The sequence below is a fragment of the Lampetra fluviatilis genome, chromosome 2 (genome assembly GCF_964198595.1).
Source record: "Lampetra fluviatilis chromosome 2, kcLamFluv1.1, whole genome shotgun sequence".
Classification (NCBI taxonomy): domain Eukaryota; kingdom Metazoa; phylum Chordata; class Hyperoartia; order Petromyzontiformes; family Petromyzontidae; genus Lampetra; species Lampetra fluviatilis.
This window is the reverse complement of record NC_136276.1, coordinates 20,662,814-20,685,036: the sequence shown is the minus strand read 5'-3', so window position 1 is coordinate 20,685,036 and position 22,223 is coordinate 20,662,814. Positions and strand designations below refer to the sequence as shown.

The following is a 22,223-nucleotide window of genomic DNA, read 5'->3' as shown; positions in this document are numbered from 1 at the left end:
AGCTGGCAAAGTTAATCTTTTCCAGAATCATCAAATAATTAAAAAGGCCACTAACATGGATTCATATTGAACACCGCAACCCAATTGCGAATTCAGTGTGACACCGAGACCTCTGTTTTTACATCATTGTCTGTGCTCCTGGAACCTTTCATGTATTTACTTTCCAAATACTGCAGTGTACAATATACAGCTACTTCCATATAGCTAGCTCCTATATAAATATACACAATCAGCAGGAAACAATTTAATAATTAGAAAGACACTGTGGAATTAACAGTATTCTAAACAAAAGTACAAATGTAAAAAGGCCTCTCCGTAACTGGGTGAGCTAGCAATTCCAGATTGCAAAGATTGATAAGAAGGGCTGGAAGCCTGGACCCCGGGTTGACCTTCAACTGGATGGCCTTAGATGGGTAATTTAAAAGCATGGACTTCCATGCCGCTAAGATACTAAGCAGGCAGGGTGCAGATTCTCGCGGAGCTGGTTATACTTGCTCTCATTCCGAAGAAAGACAACGCACACGGAAGGATATTTGAATAAAATCAAATTGATAAGATGTTTTAAGACACTGTGCGTGTCACGACTGTCATTTTCTGGAGTGTGCCAACTTTACATTTTATACCCGAAGACAGTTTACATTATAAAACAGAGGTAAGGAATCGTATTATTTTGTGAAATTGAGCAAGGTTACATTGACAGATTACTTGAGTGAATACAACAGTTGCATGTATCATCTAAAAGTGCATGATCACTTGCACAGAAGGTTTTCCCATATTTTTTATGTAAATTTTTCCTTGGATAACTATCACTATTTTAACATTCATGAGATGAACACTTTTTGTTGTTGTTGTGCAATTGGAACAACTCACTGGTTGACAAAAAGTAACAACCGCTCTCCGCCCCGCACATTGGCCCACATAACTCGCTGTCAAATACAGGGCATGCATTAGAATTCTTAGCCAGTGCACATGCTCTCTTTGTTAGGCCGTCTTGTGCCAGCATCAATCTCCAGTTGGTATATATTCAGACGCTAATGCAATTTCACATTTGAATCAATCGCTGTTATACGCAAGCACTGTGCGGAATTAATGGTAAACAACTTTATACTCTTTGGTTCTTTCGGTAAAGTCACATGACGGACGCTTGTGTTGCGCCCGAAACGTCGTGATTTATTTTATTTTCTACCTACGTGACTTTACCGAAAAAAACAAAGAGTATGGATTCCTGCAGTCACGAAAGCTTCAAATCAAGATTTCACAACTTTCATCGCACAACGGATGTTTAATTTATGACGGAACAAAGTGTGCGCGTGGATTTTGGTTGCTCCGAAGCAAACAGAGCGACACCTACAGTCCCTATGAGCTTACCCTGCGATATGAGGCGCTCACAACACGCAGCAGGGTACACGGGTGACAGCCTCGAGGGGAGTGCGTTTAAAGCGACTCTTGCCCAATGCCGCACTGCAAAGTCAAAGCTTAGCCAATTCCCACCAAGCTGTGATAATTCACACACGGAATAATAATAATTGGAGGCTGATCACAATTAAACACGGCCTAAACACATTGATATGATGGTCATGCATTTGCTCAAATTTGTTGAATGGCGACCTAAGACAAAAGGATCATAATGCACTTATTCAGAAGATGCTGGTGGTTGTTGCATAATGCACAGAGGCTCAGTGGTGCCATCAGTCCGTCAAATTTGCTTAAACGTATTTAAATTAACTTGATTAAAAGAGATTATTATTAGTGTGTGCCTCGTCACAGGCCAACGCCCCACTCCAAAATTCTATGTTGCATTGTAATATTTGGTATTTATATGGCGTTTAAATGCCTTAAGTAACTCAACGCGCCTTACATTACATCTGAAACATGTGCAGAGACCCCCCTCCCCCCGCCAGTGGCAGCTGTCCCTGTGCGGCACAGCACCTGACCTGAGAAGTGGGCACGAGAGTCTGCATACCATGGGGCGATGATCGCTGATGTGTAATCATAATTGACGAATTTGCGGGTCATTTTTTTTTATTTGGAAAATGTGGACCATGATGCCAGCACACAATGGCCACTTCATTTTTTGAATGACGTAAGGAGACCTATAATGTCCACTGTGAAGAAGATGGTAAATAGAGTATTTTTGGTATTTTTTTTAATCTTGGAATGATTACTCTATGTATCCAGTAAAACAGACAAAAAACATCTCAAAAACTACTATAACCTGGTTACATGGTCTATGTGTCTCAATAAAATAACTTTGACTTTCGAAATTGTATCACATTTGATGAATAAAGTGGTGGAACATTGCACCCAAAGTTGTCAACATTTGTAAATTCAACAACTGACAAAGATGCGCCTCGGAACGTTTAATTTGGCCACTAGATGGCAATGCACTCATCCAGAAATGTTCACGTAAAAGGCACTGAAAACAAGATTCAGCACATGGGCTATAAGATAGTCCTGTGATTCCAATCTTGCGCTGAATATAAGCCATCGCTAGGAAGCAGTGGCCTCTCAGAAGAAGCTCCTGACACAGGTTGTGTGCATGTGTGTGTGTGCAGGGACAGCATAGCGTTCATCACTACAGGGGCTCATTTGGGCAGCTAAATACATTTTCGAATATTCCTCCATATGAACCTCATGGCGGGACCCCGGGGTCCCGAATAAACTGAAGTTAAAATCGTAATTAACAAATTTATTTTCGGCGACTCCGTTCCACCACGCACATAAATGCCGCGACCCACCAGAAATCAATCCTCTCGTTCTTCACCAAGTACCCGTCGTTGCCAAAATTGCCGTAGTCAGAAACAGAACTTTAAAACTTTGATTAGCATATCGTTCGCATTCAACAGACATAAAGTGACGTCGCAACGCAGTTTATGCGAGAGCAGGGGGCTTATGGGACCCTGGGGTCCTGCCATAAGGTTCATATAGCCTACACAGGCTGTCGGAGAAAGGGCTGTTTGCGAGCACATATTAAGGTCAGCACAGCACAAAAGGGGAATGAGTGGCCAGTACTACGCTTGGCTGCCTTTGTCGCCCCAATGCTCATGTTTACCACAACAGGTGCTCATCTAAGGTTGACTCAACCCTGGGGTTGATGGCACAAATGTGGTGCAACAAATCAGCCTGAGAAAATCAAATTGCCAACACTATACCATTTTAAGAAAGATTATTTCTAGATGTCTTCACATAAGGCGAGTTGCCAAATAAAGTGGGAATAGTTTATTGGCTTTATGAATGCACATGCATGAGCTATACAGCCCTTGCACACAATATAATAAAAATAGTCTCGTTATTTTGCTTGTTTAGCCTCAGTCAGTCAATGTTATATTTCAGGAGAGTCCTGCTAAGTTTTTGGAGTCGGGGGCGATGTTGCTGTGTGTAGTCCCGAGTAAGTTGCAGGTAAATTTTCAGCTTTTGAGATGTTTGGTCAATACCAGTTACGTGGTATGTTCATAAGCGTATTATTAAATAAAATATAGAATACAATTACAATTCCTTATAAGGGAAACAAATACCAATGAACAACAATTGAATGATTACAAATCTATTATATAATTACAATACCCTCCCCACCTCAAATCACTTCACCTGAATGAATTAAATGATGACGTCACCCTGCTGCTGCTCTATTTAAGACCGGGAGCAAGAGCAGAGCCTTACCATTCTGGCAAATTGCCCGATGAAGCTGGATTTAATTACCAACGAAACGTCGTACTAAAATTTTTAATTATGTTGATTCACTCTTCAACACACTGGTGGGCTAAAGTAGTGAAATATTTGTCCTTTGCTTGGCCGTGTCGGGTGGTGGAGGGTTACAACACATTTCCAAATAACGCGATCTAACCCTAAAACCTTTCTTATGAATAATATTGGTCGCGAAAGCCTACATGGTATGTGTGTTTTTTAGCTATAGGAGGGAACACAGAGTGAACATGCAAACTCCAGAAATGCACCCAAGTTGGGAACTGAACCCAGGCCACCCCTTCTTGGTGTGAGGCACAGGTATTACCCATTGCAGCGCCACCCTGTCGCCAGAATTATTACCGTGCACACTCCGGAACTGTTGTGTCTCTTGGGAGCCCTCTTAACGAGCAGTGACACTTGCGTCCACCATTGACGTGCCATGGCGCTCATCGCCGCCCCAAAATAAGCATCTCCGAAGCATATTCCCGTCACGAATAACAAGTGAATATTGTATACTCCTGAGTACTACATGAGGCAGCATCACCATAAGTCGGAGTGTGATAAACCAATCCTACCTAGTCACTCATCCATCCCCTGCTGCTGCCGAACAGCTACACACGGAGGAGCTCAATGGCGATAACTGCCGTCAGAATCCTCTCCCCCCCCCCCCCCGTGCCACATCCCCGCGGCTTCCCAACTTCTCAGCTGCCAACTGAATCCTGGAAGTTGGTAAAATGAAAATAATTACCCCCGAAACAGATGTTTGGAATCCGAGTTACATTCCTCACATTCGAGTACAGACCGATTAAATCAGAGCTTAGATTTGCACAAATGCTCCTGTCCCTGGCCTGCATTCTGCTGCTTTGTCTGTCAATTGCCAAGGCTGCTGCAAGTTGTGCATTTTACCCATCGCAGATTTTGCTCCCGTGCTGCACGGCACGGAGGCACGCTTCCCGGCGTGCGTACGGATTGTTTTTATCCCAGCGGCCTTAACACTTCATGGATAGTATGCGGACCATTGATGAGATTTTATTTCTTCTTTTTAATACTATATATGTTGTTTGTCTCTTAACTGTGATTCTTCAATACGTTACTGTCAGTCTTAATGTTAAGTGTGTGCTCTCCAGTTACCCGGGTGAAAAAGTGGGCTGAGTTTTTGTCCCAATCCTGGCCAGCTGGGTCAAAAATAACCGAATCAAACCAAGCGAGCACAGGGCCCGGGGACGAGGCCGTTGCTTACCCCCACTGGCGTCGGTGAGCTCTGTGCGCCGGATGAAGCCCAGGTAGCCCGTCTTGGCCCACACGGCGTGCGTGTCTCCCACGGTGAGACGCGCGCTGAAGTGGTCCGTGTGAAGCGACTGGTCCCCGTAGATGGTGTAGTACCCGCTCGAGTTGTGAGGGCTCTGCACCCAGATCTGCGGGGGAAGCACAGCGTAGGGTGGCCACACACGCGTGTGAGCAGAGTCGCTCTCTCGCTCGCTCGCTCTCTCGCTTTCTCGCTGCACGAAAGGGAGATACGTCAGAGTCAACCGTGCGCTGTCTTCTCGTGATGCGTCAGAGTTGTCAGTGGAGATTCAATTTTGAAGCAATTGGCAAGGCATCTTAGCAGAACGTTTGTTGAGCCTGTGATGGTGCATTAAAGGTTGTACATTACCTCTCCCAAGTGGGAGTCTCCCAGGGGCCCGCGGGTCTCCGGGTTGGCAACAATCACCTTCACCCCAGGCATAATCTAATCGAGAAAAACAACGAGAGAACATTATACCGGTAAGGGAATAGCTGGTGTATATCAGTGCTAAAGTTAACTTAACTGATGAACTCTTAAACTATAGTGGAATTCTGAAATTTGGCCACTCCTGCAAGGTAGTGGAGAAGGGACATTGAGGTTAAGTGAATGACAGAGATGATGGCCATGACCCCAATACAGCAAACGTTGTGGGTTGATGAGTGGAGAACCTTAGCTCAGTTCACACTGGCATGATCATGATGGATGATATAAATTTTATTCTATTGTGCAGGGCACACTCTATGTTTTAAGGCTGAACAAAAGACGCTGGCATCACAAGACCCGGTAATATTCCTTGCCATGGTGTATCAAACAGAGGTGAATGTAAAGCGTTTTGATATTTCAACAGCAAGGGATGATATGAATGTTCTGTATTGTGACAAACATATAAAATACCAACATGCATGTTATTAAAGTCTATTTTTGGCTAGACGTCAAATAAAGATGGTCACTACATTGCATGTCTTCAGATGCGCTTCTGCGGCCATCTGGAACGCTCTTTCCTTCCGATATTAAGATGCCACTGGAGCAATGCAATTTAAAATCGAGTTCGAAAACTAATTTCTTTAGAACTTATTTTTTTGTTTAATTTGTTGTCCTTCCCCCACACCTCTAATTAGCACGGTCGGTTACGTTCGGTGCAAAAGAAGTTCAACATACATACATGAGGTTATTTCTGATCATTATGAAACAACTTTGAAGCAGACGCGTGCGGCACACGTATGCAAGTTTATGCAAGTGCAATGCAGAACAACGGACAATTTTGATCTATGAAAAGTCAACGATGCAATGTCCTGTACGAGCCTTGACATGGTGGAACTTTACCTTTCCAGATGCCATTAAGGGCAGGCTCAGGGGAGAGCCCTTCTCCACCATGCGGACCCTGGAGATGGTACAAAAGTTGAGCAAAGCTTCACGTCTTCATCGTGCAGTGGCGATCGCCCACTCGCTAACGTGCAACTGTGTTATATTTTGTCTTGTTACATACTGTGTGTTGCACACTTTGTGCTGCATACTGTGCGTTATACACTTCATGTGATTCTAATAAGAGCACAGTGCGATTTTAATACCGATTATAATATGGATGCAGTGCGATTCTAATATGAGTACAGCGCGATTCTAATACGAGCAAAGTGCGATTCAAAATACATACATTAAACGCATATCATGATCAAAGAATACATTTATAATGTTATTCGACACTGTTTTATGATACACGTAGTTGGTTCGATAACTTACTTTGCATCCAAGTAAATGTTATTGTGCTGCGTTGTCTAAATAGACGGACCTCTGACACGCTTGGCTGAAATAACTGTTAATTGAAGAGAGAGCTGTTTCCACTGCCAAAGCAGAAGATGTAATGTAAGCTAAGTCAGCCGAGGTCTAAATGCTCATAAATGGGCGTTGATGACTGGCTGAGTTCATGGCTCAGCCCCACTAATGAGGGCTCAGATTGGCCGAAATTGGCACCCGCGTGCTGTGGTTTTCACACCTGATGATGATTGCTTGTGTTGCAATCGAAACGACGTGAGAATTTTTTGGTTTTATTTTTATGATTTTATTATTTCCCTTCTACGTGACTTTACCGAAAGAACCAAGAATATGAAAACACTACCGTTAATCAGAATTTGAACGTCAGTCGAAACCATGGGGTCCCAACGGGAGGCGAAACGTTAATCAAAAAATCGTGAACCCATGTCACTGTTAACCGAGGGACTACTGTACCATGGTATAATACACACAGTACACATCGCAGTATGGTTGCGGGCGCAGCAGTGCAGAGTGTGGGCGTTGTTGTGCAAGGTTTGTTCCCACAGGGGATTGTGAGCTGCAAGGTCACCTGTCGTGTCTCAGAGCCCTCATGTCCACGTAGACGGTGGTGGGATCAGGTCCGGCGGTACCCTACAACACAGACGACACCTTTGCGTTGTTGCACTGCGCGACCGTAAACTCACACCGGCTTTGCAACCACAGGGATGTTGCAGCATGCAAGCATGGAGCATTTATGCTGGAATGCGCTCTCTCTCTCCGAGGTGTTGCTCAAAACACGTACACCAGTTAAACTATGAACTATTTTTTTTGGTTTTACCAGGTAAGGCCCACTGAGCTCTATGGCTCTTTTTCAGAAGTGGTTTATCATGTGGCAATGTATAGCAGCCAAATAATCTAAACGCACGTTGATTCTAGATGTGGAGGGAAAAATTGGGAGGACCTGGAGAAAAGTCCACGCCACCACGGGGAGAGAGAGAGACATGCAAACTCCAGATATACAGGCGTCGTCAGGGTTGGAATCGAACCCTTGACCACCTGTATACCGGGCGAGGTAGCTAACATCTCGCCATCGCCGCACCCCTTCATGGCAGCATGCTGTGAGCGTGGCCAGCACGGCACAGGGCCTGTGTGGTGGGGGTGGCCGGGTGAAGGCTAGAGGTGGGGCAATGAAAGGGATTACGACCAGGACAAATACCTGCTCTGCTACGTTGCCCATTTTCCGCGGCTAAAGAAAGATTTCATGACAAAGACGAACGCATAAAATGTATTTAAACAAAGGGGGGGGGGGGGGGGGAAAGAGTTGAAAATTGTTAGAAGAGGACAGGAAGAGGTACACAGCATAGAATGTACAGGAAAGGTCAGGGAAAAGTTGAAAGGAAGCACACTGCCAAAAGTCCTGTGCCAAACGAGTAGGCATGCCCACACACTCCAACCACACCAGTCATTATACAGGCTTGCTCATGAGAACCAGGTAACAACTATCACCGACTATTGATAACGGCTACATATCAATTATTTAATATCGTTCTGTGTCATTCACAACAGGGGATGGAACAACCGCTCGTATAAAACTATACAAGTAACAACTAAAGACCTGTTGTTTTTTTGGCAAAGGTCTCTTCTGGACTTGAATGAATTCCCAAGGTTATGGTAATTCACCCATACTGCCAGTCCATACCAATAACTTATAATACACATACATTGTTTTTCAAGTATATGTGGTCGTAAACATTGATGAGCTCGAAATCCACACGCAACAAACACGTTAATCGATACACAATTTGGCAATTATCTTCCCACTAAAGCCTCAAGGAGTCTTAAAAAAATCGTTCTCATCGCGGGTGCTGCATTGTGACATTGCCATAAGCATGAATCAGACTCGAACCATATTTCAGCTGGTAAGGCCCACTGAGCTTAACGGCTCTTTTATGTGGCAGGAATTCTGAGTACCCAGAGAAAACCCACACAACGCGAGGGGGTGACACGGCACTGCAAGTTTTTGGCTACCTTGCGGCTCCGTGCCAACAACACCCGAGAGGCTCCGGTGGTCACCGATGCAGACCCAAGCCTGCTGAGCTTCAGCAAGTGATGAGATTGGGTAGCATTGAGAGCGATTTTGTCAAAGCCACAGGCACGTTATTTCTTTATTTTGACACTCTCTTTACTCAGGAAAGCCTCACTGAGTCTCAACTAATTTTTCAAGAGGGTCCTGCCAAGTTTTTGCAGGAGGGGGCGATGTTGCTGCTGCTGCTGTGTGATTCAAATTTGAGTGATTTGCAGGTACATTTTCAGCATTGGGATGTTTGTATTGTTGTATGCTGAACTTCTTTAGCACCGCACGTAGCCAACCGTGTTAATAGGAGGTGCGAGGGGAAGGATAACAAACTGAATACAAAAATCAGTCCGAAAGAAATTCGTTTTCAATCTAGAAAAAATAAATGAGTTTCCAATGTTTGGATCACACCAGTTACATTTTTTGTTTTTGTTACATAGCAACGCGACCTTGAAGCCTGCAAAGAACACGCCGAGTCCATTAGAAGTAGCTCAGGGCATGTGAAGTCGCTACTTGTATTGCTTGAAATGTACAAACACGAATAAATAGTGCAACAGTACAAAGGAGCATTAGGATGCTTCGAATTCAGTGCTAATACCCAAGGCTCACAAGCAAAGTTAATGCACTCTTACAATTGTTATGGTTTATTTTGAATCTCTGTGGCTCAGCGGGACAGACTATGGGGCTTTTAGACTTGTTGGGATTTATCGTCAATGCGTGATGTTGACAGAGAGAGCATGGAAGAGTCGCCACTCGCACAACATTGATGTGCGCAGCCGTCCGTGCAACAGAACACAAGGGGAGCAGCAGGAGCAGAGGCCGTCGGCAGCACACTCTCGTAGAAGAAGGGAGGCAAAGACAAAGATCTCCCATATAGACTGTTGGGGAAAGTGCTGGTAGTGAGCACCTATGAAGGCCGGCCAAAGTACATGAGGAGGTGGGTGGGTGGCCAGTACCACGCCCGTCCGCCTGTCTACCTAGTGGTGATGTTTACACGCTGCACCAGGTACTCATTTGAGGCTGTATCGATCTAGAGGAGGGCCCAGGACCGATTCAGATAATCATCACTGGTGTTGGTGAACGTGAACGGGAATCGAACTCGGGTCGCCAGCTTCGAGGCGCGCACACACAGACACACATCGGTGACGCGCGCGCACACACCTGCAGGCAAACGGCCACGTTGACCCGGCAGCCAAAAGTGGTGCTGACGGCGCGCGCCGACAGCCCCAGATCTTTGAAGAGCTTGGAGAAGGACTGCGTGAGCGCGATCCGCGGTCGCTCCTCCGCCACCACCACGCACGTGCGCACGCACGACAGGTTCACACCCTTCGCCTGCACGCAAGGACAGCCGACAGGATGTGACCGCCCGTCCGATCGCCCGCCTGATCGCCCACCCGCCCCGCTATCGGAACGCCACTCTGCACTCAAAACTTCAATTTTTTTTTTAACAAACCGCAAGGTGGCGCAGAGGGAGAGGGTGCAACTCAATTCCTGGTTTGGGGTTGACGTGGCCTATCCAGCCAATCAAATCAGTGCTACACAGGTAAGGCCCACTGAGCTACGTAGCTCTTTTTCAGAAGCGACCTGGTTATCACAAATGATAGCTTAACGAAGTGGCTTATCACCATATGGAAATTTACAGCAAGCCAAATACTCTGAACGCATGTCGCTAAATGTGGAGGGAAAAACCGGAGGTGACAGAGTCGCGGCCGACCCCACGACCTCCTGTATAACAGGCGAGATAGTTAACATCTCGCCACCATCAACAATGGGCGTTCGCCATTGTTGATGAATATGAATTGGCCGCAGAAATAGGAGAGTGGAATTTGCAACCACTACCCCACGGGGACTGCGAATGCTCATTTGAGCAGGAAACCACCATGGGGCTTTCAGTGATCACACGAGATGCCTGCCTCTCTCTTCTCTTCAACCAGCCATGTGAATCGGACTCCTCACAGACCTCCCAAGCAAAGCTTTTATCCTCCTCTTCCATGCCCCACCTACATGTTGATAAACTCTGGAACTAATTACTTTCCCTGCAGTATGCTGTCAATCACTTACCACTCTTGTATCTCTCTTGCCAATGCTGATTGGGTTCACAATAGGCCTGGCCTTTTGTTAACAAATCCTCATTTGAAAATATTCACCCACGGACGAGCCCATTACGGAGAGCACCGTTCCAGTTCCATATGCCTGCTATGCAGAGGCACATCGACGTGTCAAACCCTTGTTAATTAAGGCCAACAAAGCGCAGGATTGGGGGGGGGGGGTGATGGGAGGTGTAGGGTGGCGGGGGGTGGACCTTGAGTGTGTCCGTCTGGGTGCCCAGGCCGCGCGTGCACAGGTCCATGACGGAGTACGAGCAAAAGGTATCCCGCACGCGGTACTGGCTCACGGCCGACAGCCACAGAGCCGGGTTCGACTCCAGCTCCAAGGGCGGGATCAGGAAAGACTGGTGGCCTGCATATACCCTGCAGTGACACACACGCACGCACACAAAGCGAGCGCACACGAAAGCTTACTCGAGGCTGCCGTGTTGTCGCAGTTACACGATATCATGCCAAGATTCTGTGTAATCACAGAGGTTTAGGGAAAGCAGTGGTGTGTCAGTAAATGAAGCGGACATTTTTTTGACAAAACAAAAAAATATAATTTAATAACCCAAGAGCTTAAATTAGCTTGAAAAGGTCATTGTGCACTGCTTGCATGTGAGTAGAGCAGACAGTCACATCCCATGCATTAATTTCACTTAACTTAGATTCACCGTCCCAAGCTGCGCTATTGTAGTCAAGGCACAAAAGCTCAATCTAGTAACTTCCTACAAATTCACTGGAGCATCACGTTACACGGTGAAAAGACCATTGAACAGAACCCCCGGGGCAATTACTTGCGGCATCTACTAATTGTGACTTTACCTGCAAGGCCAAAAACCCTGCTACGTTAAGGGTACCGGACACGCGTCGAAATCAATACACAAGATTACCTCTGAAAGCTCCGACAATCAACAGATTTAAATCTCTTTTTTATATTCAATGATTGGTGACCCTTAACGCGCCGCTCTGGAGAAATTATTTCCATCGGCTGCTCTCCGATGCAATTCAAACTGAGGATCTCTGCTGTGTCAGCTTTGTATAATGAAACATGCTTCCGGCACATCTGCTGCTGAGCCACCACTTTCTGGTCACAGTGACCTTCAAAAGTTCTTACAAAAATGCACGAAATTAAACATTTTCAGGCGGCAAATCCAATAAAACAGCGGTGGCGCTTGCCCTTGGGGGCCATGAGTAGACACACTGTTTTTGTTTATAATGTCCGAGTGAGATGACAGACGAGGTATAGAGAAGAGATAGAGATGTAGTGAGACGAGAGAAGGGAAATACAGATGCGAAGGAATTGAAGTGAAATGAGAGAGATGTAGACAAAAGACAAGTATGGAATCCATATGATAGAATAGAGATACAGATCAGATTGCGATGTTTACGAAGATTTTAATTCGAGTTGATAATTAGTTCACTTGATTTTGTTCACGAATATGGGGACCCTTGAGCTATTTCGGGTCCTTAGTTTGCTTTTGCCTGTGGCCACCACTGAACAGAGGATGAGTATGGCCAACACTCTTAAAAAGTATCTTGTGCTCAGATTAAATGGGGCGGTTCCTGGCACAAGGCCCAGACTGCAGCTCTGACGCTCTGTCAAAGGTAATTCAGTCCATTCCATGCACCGCTACGACAGATCGTGCGGTCGATGCCGACAGCCCCCCACGCCCCCCACGACGTCGGTGCAGTGCAGTGCGAGCGCTGCCACGGGCCGGTCCTCACCCCGAGAGGCACCACAGGACGAAGCCCAGGCCGCAGTAGGGGTCGAGGCAGAGGGCCACGAGGCGCGACGGGTACAGCTCGCACTGCAGTTTGATGGCCTGGCACAGGGCGCTCGCCGCCGCGTGCGACATCTGCTCCGACACACAAGCACACGGCGCACGGCAGCGTCACTCTCCAGCGCCTGTGACCCCCACCCCCCTCACCCATCACTGTCCCATGCACACAATCTGTATGCGTGTATGTTGAACCTCTTTCGCACCGCACGCAGCCAATCGTGCTAATGGGAGGTGCTCTGCTTACGCATTGTGCTTCAAGGATGGAAACCTCGTAAGACAATACCGTTTAACAGTATTATTAGGTGACCTGTATGTAATAGAAAACATTATTATGTGACCTGTATGTAACAGTGGCGATTGATAACATTGATAACGATGATAAAACATGAATGAAAATTCAGACGAAAGATGTGTTGGCTCTTAGGGGCTCATTCATGTAGGAATTCTGGGCACCTGGGTCATGTCATAATGTATGTATGTTAAACTTCTTTCGCACTGTACACCGCCAACCGTGCTAATCGAAGGTGTGGAGCAGTGCTAATCGGAGATGAGGCAGAGACAAGGGCAGTGTGGCGCCAGGCTCGTGTGATTGTTGACTGGGTAGAGACGTGCACGGTGTGTGGTGCCTGATGAGGAGCAGAGTTTCCTCCAAGCGCCCTACCTTGACGCCAGCCAGGATCCCCGTGGTGGACACACTGAAGTCCAGGTAGGCCAGCATCTCGGGCGTGGGGGCTCGGTAAAGCTGCTTGGGGCTCTTTCGTGGGAGGTCGTCTGTGCATGAAAGGGCAACAACTCCTCTGTTTCCTCACAAGTGCCTTGGGTCGTTGGCTTACCATGAATCTTTAAACAAGGCAGCGTGGCATCTTTTTACAAGCCGCCAAAGGTTAAACCCAAGTGGAACTTGTTTCGTGTAATCTGCATATTCATTACAAGTGTTTTGCTTGTTCACAACAAAGGAACACGGAGCCTTCTGACTGCATAATGTGTCGTAAAGGTATCATCGTTTTACAGCGGGCAGATGGCGGGCTGTTGACAAGTGCGCTTGCAATCAATTATACAGCAATTTCATGTTTTAATAAATGAATCAAATGTCATCAGTCACTCCCTAAAATATTACCATTGCTGTCAAATGCTCTGATAAAACCACCGGCGAAGATCCTACCAGAAGACAGTAGAGAGCTTACCGGTATCGAGAATTGGAGGCCAGGATTTGATGTCTGCAGCAGCTGCCTCCTTTGACTTGAGCAGTTTTGTGACCGCTTGGGTCGTGAGCACACACACAGACTTGCTAACCTGTGCCGCAAACACGCACACAAATGCACACACACAGGCAAGGCCATTCGTTGCGGTGAAATACAAATTCATGTGAAACCTCAATAAATAAAAACTAATTAGGAATAACATCCCTTATAATGCAAACTGCCCTTTCACAAGAGGGATGTAATTGCACCCAAACATTGACCCTATCATCTTAGACATGGGTCACGCGGAGAGTTTGCATCCTGTGTATCAGGCCGCATGTGCATGAACACAGTCATGAATCATCACCATCACTGTGTCAAAGGATTCTTAAAATCTCATGTGAACCGGTCATTTGGAACAAACCAAACCTGTGATAGTGTAGGTTTCCGATTGCTCATATCATTATTATCTTAGCATTTTCATATCGGTGGCATTACAACATATTAAAATAAACTGTCAATAGGAAAAAAAATATTTGGCGGGTCCCAACTAAACGCAGGACTAGAGATGCAGCTGCAAGTAGACGCTCCGTTAATCTAATTTGGCAGCAGGGTGGTGCAGTGGTAACACTTGCGGCTTATAGTAAGTAGGGCCTGGCTTCGATTACTAACAACGTGCTCTTCTTTTGGCTGCTATACATTTCCACGTGATAAACCACTTCGTTGAGCTACATAATTCAGTGGGCCTTACCTGATAAAATAGAAATAAATGTTTAACTTACTTAAGAACAAAACACACTGCACGGAAATTGCGGGATTCAGGATGGGGCTGCTTTTCGACCGCGATGCGAGTGGGCGAGTCGCCGTGCTCGCAGCGGGTGACGCACCTCGACGATCATGCGCACGGTGGGGAGAGTGCTGGCCAGGTTCTGCGGGTGGGGAGGCCGCACGGTGACCGGGACGCAGCCCGTGTACAGGCAGCCGTAGAATGCCGCGATCAAGTCGATGCCTGCACAGCCGCCGCGCACAGCAGCACCCATCAGACAGAGCGACGACTACTACAAAACCGAATACAGTACAACATTCTTGCGTACAAAGATGCAATGCGGAACTGCCAACAACAATGAGCCGAGAGGTAATTGGATAGGAGTGTAGGGTCAATGTAAATGACTGAGTGGATTAAATGGTTTGTAAATGCATGTGTAATAGTAAACGCAAGTTCTGGGGGGTGTCAACGTGGGCGATCAATGTCTCACGTGCGAGGTGCCGCACCAACCGCCGCCTCACACGGGCGCCACGGTGCCGAGATGTTAACTACCTCGCCTGGTATACAGGAGGTCGTGGGATAGATCCCGACACTGACGCCTGTATAACTGGAGTTTCCATGTCTCTCTCTCCCCGTGGTCGCGTGGATTTTTAGCCGGGTCCTCTGGTTTTCCCCTCCACATTTAGAAACATGCTTTCAGAGTATTTGGCTGCTATAGATTTCCACATGATAAGCCACTTCTTTGAGCTATCCTTTGTGGCCAGGTCGCTTCTGAAAAATAGCTATATTGCTAAGTGGGGTCTTCCCTGGAAAAATACATTTTAATTGTTAGTTAATAGCAAATAGTTTCAATGCCACCCTTGCCATGTGCTGTTTCACTAACAGCAGCTGCTCTTCGGTCTACAAGGCCAACGTGGATCTTCATCTTCCTCCTTTGGGAGTTGATCGCACCGGCCTATGGGCTGGAAAACAAACAACTCCCTCAACCGCATGAGTTGGCACAGCACCTGGGGGGTACACCAGTGCGACGTGGTCGCCCGAGTTGAGCCGCCCCCTCTCCGTGAGCAGCGTGGACACCCGCTCGGCACGCCTGTGCAGTTGCAGGCATGTGGCCGTCGCCATCACCAGGCCCTGTAAAGCACCCGAGCCACGGAGGGGCACACGCTCGACACGTTACGACGAGCAGTTTTTAAGCGAGCGATGCAACGTGGGACTTACGAAACGAATACGTGGCAGGCGAGCGATGAATGCAGAATGCGGCAAATGCTAAATAAGCGGTGCTCAATGTAGACGAATAGCCAAGTGATTCGTGCGTTTGATATCAAGCCAACCAAAACGAGAGGCGGGTATTCATTAATTACAAGCGCCCCTGGGGATAATTATCAAAATGGATCATCTCTCTTCTCATCACTCGAGTCAAAGTGATTTCCTGCTCAAATGAACATTGAAACGGTGATCATCTCCTCTTATACAGCCCTCAGCCAGTGGTGGAAATTCCACATTTCTATGGCAGGGGTGAGTCTACCAATTGCACATGCATCGGGGATATCAATAAAACCTCTTACACAAGATTTGAAACAGTAATTATTTGTGCCATTGTCAAATGTAAACAATTCCTCCACTAAATTTCGTGCAACTTTTGGTGCCCTGAATATTTTATTGGTTAAGCAGCTTTTTCTTATAATAGTATTATTTATTTACCACACTAGCTACAAATACTCTCTTTGGAAAAAGCCTGCAGACATTGGGATGATTAGCCAAAAGCCATTACATTGTACATGGTGGCCCAGAACTCAGGCCGAAAAAAATCAGGTAGGGTTATTTAATTAATTTTAATGTTTTTTGTTATTCTTCGTGTGGGGTCACCTCAAATTCGGCGTTTACAAATCTTGACCAAGAACCCCGAATGAATTGAGACAACAAAACATAATTGATGAATATGTAATCTTAAAAAAAAGTCCTAAATTAATGTAAAAAAATCATTCATGCGTGCATGAATATTAATCGAAGCTTGAACATTTCATAACATAGACCCTGTGGTTCTAAAACAATAACAACCCCTATTTGCCCTGACTTATTGGGCCAGCCTGTATATTTTTAGCTAACGGACACAATGGGACTCATCACCCAGTTCTCGCACGGTTGAACAGAACGGGCTGAATGGTGAGTTTATGCTTTCACCAGCAACGCGGCGGTCAGGCAAAGGGGTCGTGTCACCTTTGCATTGATCAGCGTGAAGAGATTGTGGTCGGGTGTCGTCACAGATCTGTCCTGCAGAACCTCTGTCAGGAAGTTGAACTGTATCAACAAAGACCAAGCCACAGACAGCAGATTCCATTAGTTTTGTCTCAACAGTAAAGACAAATATCCCCCGTAAAGCCTTAACAGACTGTGGGGGCAAGTTCTGTTAGCGAGCACCTATGAAGGCCGGCACGGCACACGAGGGGGTGGGTGGCCAACACCACGCCTGGCCGCCTTTGTCTTCCTTGTTCAGATAATCGTCACTGGTGTTGGCTGTGAGCAGGAATGGAACTTGCGGTGCTGGGTTTGTAGCGTAGCGTGCTAACCACTCCACTACCGCTCTCCACAATACAGTAACACCAGTATCAGCAAAATATGCAATGTGTTTGTTAGATGGAACACTGAAACTGCATAAAATACATTATATTTCTTTAGGTGACAGCAGTAATGCAATGACACATATACATGAAGAAACGTAGCGAAATATGCCATGCTGCCAATGACGTGCAGATAGAGAATGAAGGGCAAAAAATGTAATAGATGTTTTGCAATTTCTGTTTGTGTTTATTTAACTTCATAAAATGTGCACCTCTGAGTATTCACAGAGTGTTTTCGAATGTTCATGGCAAGCGTCGTACCGCTAGTCATATCAGCACAGTTGATAAAGTATGCAAGCTTTTGTATTGTATATACAGTGTAATAGTCTGTATTAAGTGGGCCAATTGGCTTCAGGCATTATGGGAAAATGTCTGGCTGAATTATTATTTTGGTCACACCCTTGTTTAGTTTCCAGGCTGATTGATGCAACTGTGAGACGTTCATAACACGGGAAGAAGAAGAATCTCACAACACCAGAAAAACGGAAAACTAAACGTGAATGCATTGTCTTGAGGTGTATTATCACGCAACCGGCAAAATAACAGGAGATTTTCTAATGTCCCTAGAAGACTTTGTGGGTTGTTCAGCAAAGCTACCTCCTCAAAATAGGATGAGCCTGGATAAACTGAGGCAGGTGGCAAAACCGAGCTGTGACACAGCGAGTGAGGTGGGTGAGGTGGGTGAGGTGGGCGAGGTGGGCGAGCTGGGTGGGGTGGTGGCTGTAGGGGTCACCTTCTTGGTGTGGTCATGCTCGTCCGAGTGGTTGAGTTCTCTCCCACAGGCCTGCGCGATGCGCTTGCCGGCCACCAGGCTGCCCACCATCATCGAGGCGGGGCCCACCTCTGTGTGACGGGAGTGGGGCCGGCAGCGGCAGCGGCAGCAGCGGCAGCAGCGGCAGCAGCGGCAGCAGTGGCAGCAGCAGCAGAGGGCACGACATGAGAACGGCAACGCAATTGGGCGCGGCGACGCAACGAGGGAGCGGCGTGACACGCAGCAGGAGGGGATCTCCTTGAGGTGACGGTACTCAGCCGTGCTACAAGGTGTCAGGGGAAGCGATGGCATCTTGTATTCTTGTGTGTTACTCTTGATGATAGGGACAGAGCCTTGTGGGATTCTTTTATTCGTTATTGTTTATTCCCCGTTTTTAAATTTATTTATCATTTATCAAAATAAAGTGAATGCCTTTAAAGCTGGGAAATAAAATATTTGTCTCTGCTATGGTCTCAAGATTGATTAAGCCGAGCAATCTGTCCTCACGCAGCTTGTAAATGGTGAGGTCACTTTTACACACTGAGTACTGCTCATTAATGTTCACGTTACTTAACCAATGGTGGAAATCCCACCATTCCATTCACGGAACAGCTACTGGTAACTTCTTGCAAACGTGGTACTCATTTTATTGGCCCTAGGACAGAAAAATGGATTTAACCGACCTCTAAAAAAGGTAATCTAAACTCGCAACCTTTGGACTATGGTCAGGCACCCTACAGGTGCCACCCAGCTGGTGTTAATCTCAGCTGCGGTGGTGTACAAGACAAGGGGGTCGGGTCCACACCTGGCTGCTTTTGCCGTGGCTTGGGCAGGTTGGTGACGCAGGTGTGGGGACACATGAGGATGTTGCAGGGGTGCAGGGCGCCCTCCAGGAAGCGCTGGCGGCTCTCCGAGATGTGGACCCCTCCCAGCGGACACTTGGGCAGGGTGTTGGCTGGCACCAGCGCTAGGCAGTACACGCCCACCTGGTGGATGCTGTCTATCGCCTGCAGCAGCGCGCGGCACACAGTAAAGGCGTGGAGCTCGATGAATGGACGGGGAGGGGGGGGGTTGCGTGCGCACGGAGAATGCGTAGCAACGTGTCGACTGTCACAGGGGTTTATTTGTGAAAAGGGTACAAGCAAAGGCTCTCTGTATGGTTAATCACAGAGCCAAATGAGAAATTATGTTCAGCTCTATGCTAGGAAAGGCCCACTGAGCTATGTAGCTTTTTCTTTCGGAAGCGACCTGGCCACAAATGATAGCTCAACCAAGTGGCTTATCGTGTGGCAATTTACAGAACCAGTGGAGGAAAAACCCGGTCGACCCGGAGAAAAATCCACGTGACCACGGGGAGAGAGATCATGTAATCTCCAAATTCACAGCAGGTGTCGGGATCGAACCTTTGACCTGCATATTATCCTGCCTCCTCTCATTTGCTTGCGCATGTGTATTTTATAATTTTACCTGCCTGTTGAATCCCTCCAAAACAGAATTCTTGAGTTACACTTATAGGTAATTCTACGAAGATTTAATGAGTTTCCTAATACATTATGTTATTGCAATGTGTCATCACAACAAATATCCATTGCCAAATAAAAGTAAATGAGTTTACATGAGGGTTTTGCTTGATAATTGATTTGCTTTCAGGTTAGTTTGGGTGAAGGTTTTATTTGGAATAAGAGTTCAAAATTTGCTTTGCTTTAGTACTGGGATCATAATCAGATAATTGGGTTTTGGGTAAACATCGAGGTTAGAGATCTGGGAAGACACCAACAAGTGGGGTGTGGTATAAGGGGTGGTGCATGGATTATACTCAGAGGGACAATGGTGGTGATGTAACAGTGAGAGAGTTCACCTGCAACACCCGACTCATCCACTGGAAGCAGTCGTCCTCGGAAGCCTCGGGTCTTTGCTCGGCCACGACGACAATGCGGTCATCTCTCAGCACGTTCACCGAAAACACGGCGATCCTGGGAGCACCAACACACACGCGAAACGACACTCGGGTTGCAGTGTGGCACAGCACGCAGCCACACACCACAACGCAACACGGCTATAAAACACAGCCTACAGCAATGTAAAAATACGTGATACAAAAAAAAACACAATATATTTTTTTACATTTCATCGGACGGTTTGGAATATACACCAGCGCAGCAACGTCAAGTCAACACGTGATATGCAAACAATGCGGCACACAATGGAGCGCGCAGGGATTTAACAATGCACTCGGATACAATAAACAGTTGCGCACAATAACACAATTCTACAACGGCATGAAGATAAACAAACTAAAACATCACAACGCGATAAATAAATTACCACGTCACAGAGTGCACTGCACTATACTGTGCAGCATAAAGGTGCCGAATCACTACAGCGCACCCATTGATGGAGAAGAGCACACGGCGAGTAGTAGCGGCACCAAGGGCTGGCCAGTAATGTCATAAACCCACGACACAAACCTTTGATTTAAAGCTTTCGTGACTGCAGGGATTCATACTCTTGGTTCTTTCGGTAAAGTCACGTAGAAGGGAAATAAAATAATAATAAAAATACAAAACAATAAAATTCTCACGATGTGTCCACGAGCCCTGTAACAGCCAAAAAAGCGTGAAGCTCAACTTGCACGTGAGTTTGTGTGCAGTCATGAGTGAGTGGACCGAGACCAATCATCAAACCTTCTGCACATGTGAACCTGGTTTACCCATGGATGGCCACCCAGATTAAAAGGGAGGATCTCAGCCGTGCTGCCTCAGTGCTCCGACGAAAGGATTAGCCCCAGTAATAATTTTCACACAAAGCAAAGTGTTAGAAAGCCCTGCACCCAACGGTTATGCAAAAAAAAATCTTTAAGCGTTGGTGCTGTAAATGTACGTTACACAATGAGAGTGCGAATTCAGTGATTCGTGGATAATTAAAGCGCACACGAAGCATCGCTACCAACATTCAATCAGTCCAGCTTGTAAAAACGTGGCCGTGAAAAGCTGCTGGATATTGCATCTCCTGGTGCTAGTGGGGCGCCACAGTGGCGAGATGTTAACTACCTCGCCTAGTATACAGGAGGTCGTGGGTTCGATCTCGACCCCGAGCCGTGTATATTTGGAGTTTGCAGGTTCTCTCTGTGGTTGTATGGATTTTTCTCTGGGTCCTTCCATTTTTCTCTCCACATTTAGAATCAACATGCATTCCAGATGGCCGCAGAAGTGCATCTGAAAGCAAGCGGTGCAGTGACCATCTTTACTCTTTGGTTCTTTCGGTAAAGTCACGTAGGTAGAAAAATAATAGATCACGACGTTTCGATCGCCACACACGCAATCGTCTTCAGACGATTGCTTGTGTGATTGCTTGTGTGGCGATCGAAACGTCGTGATATATTATTTTTCTACCTACGTGACTTTACCTACAAAATCAAAGAGCATGGATTCCTGCAGTCACTAAAGCTTCAAATCAAGAGTGACCATCTTGTTCGATGGCTTGCCAAAAGCGACTGCGAGGATGACTGGAGTTCGCGTGATGGTTTATGCTCCTTGACGAGATCAGCAAGGTATTGTAATTCATTTGTGGCAAGCACGTTGCATGTAATGAGTGCGACCTTATAACGTATTCGTTCGGCAACCGGAAGCCAATGCAACTCGGCGAGCACTGGACGGACATGGTAAGATCTTGCAGTACCCGTCACGTTGGGTGACCTTAACGGGGAATTTCTAATCGTTAAGATGAACTGGGCGGCTGGTGGAAGGATGCATGGATGCAGAGAAACGAACACTGGCCTCACGCCAGTTCGACAAGGGAGACACTCTTTGGTGTTTGAGCAAAGTTACAAGACTCGTTTTTTTTTTGGACGCGTGTAAAGAAAGACAATTGCGTAAAACAGTGGCTTCTACACATTTCTACAGAATTGGATTTCAGGTCACACAGCGCTTGGCCATAAACCGGCTGAGTGATGGTCAGGCACAAACAACTGGCCTGACAACAGGAGACCAATGGTGGCCAGCGTCCCATTAAAAGCCATTATTAACGACTAAACACCACAGCAATCGCCAATGATTAACGGTTGCATAGAGGACTATTGACTTTGATGGGCCATTATAGGTCTTGTTTTAACCTGAATGATACATTCACTTACACTTATGTCACTTAACAAGCAAGCAATTAAACAACTCAGTGTTTTAATTTTCAATACCATTAGACTCACTAAATGTTTAGCGTAATTAATTAGAAAAAGGTAAATAAAT

The 22,223-nt window shown here is 46.4% G+C and overlaps 1 protein-coding gene across 9 annotated transcripts in view; it reads right to left on the bottom strand.

Moving 5' to 3' along the window:
- Positions 1–22,223, bottom strand: part of LOC144943983 (disco-interacting protein 2 homolog C-like) — a 132,559-nt gene that overhangs the window by 6,154 nt on the left and 104,182 nt on the right. For 5 of the 9 annotated variants that reach the window (XM_078871932.1, XM_078871948.1, XM_078871939.1 and 2 more), the window contains 16 exons: positions 19,841–19,955; positions 18,788–18,989; positions 17,965–18,074; positions 16,831–16,911; positions 15,621–15,744; positions 14,735–14,856; positions 13,851–13,959; positions 13,328–13,437; positions 12,611–12,741; positions 11,095–11,263; positions 9,954–10,124; positions 7,935–7,964; positions 7,308–7,369; positions 6,293–6,350; positions 5,339–5,413; positions 4,925–5,099 (listed from right to left, as the gene is read on the bottom strand). In XM_078871932.1, the coding sequence (XP_078728058.1) occupies positions 4,925–5,099; positions 5,339–5,413; positions 6,293–6,350; positions 7,308–7,369; positions 7,935–7,964; positions 9,954–10,124; positions 11,095–11,263; positions 12,611–12,741; positions 13,328–13,437; positions 13,851–13,959; positions 14,735–14,856; positions 15,621–15,744; positions 16,831–16,911; positions 17,965–18,074; positions 18,788–18,989; positions 19,841–19,955 (1,844 nt within the window). The remainder of the gene's footprint in view (positions 1–4,924; positions 5,100–5,338; positions 5,414–6,292; positions 6,351–7,307; positions 7,370–7,934; positions 7,965–9,953; positions 10,125–11,094; positions 11,264–12,610; positions 12,742–13,327; positions 13,438–13,850; positions 13,960–14,734; positions 14,857–15,620; positions 15,745–16,830; positions 16,912–17,964; positions 18,075–18,787; positions 18,990–19,840; positions 19,956–22,223) is intronic. The other 4 variants (XM_078871956.1, XM_078871965.1, XM_078871993.1 and 1 more) reach the window with 1 other exon arrangement.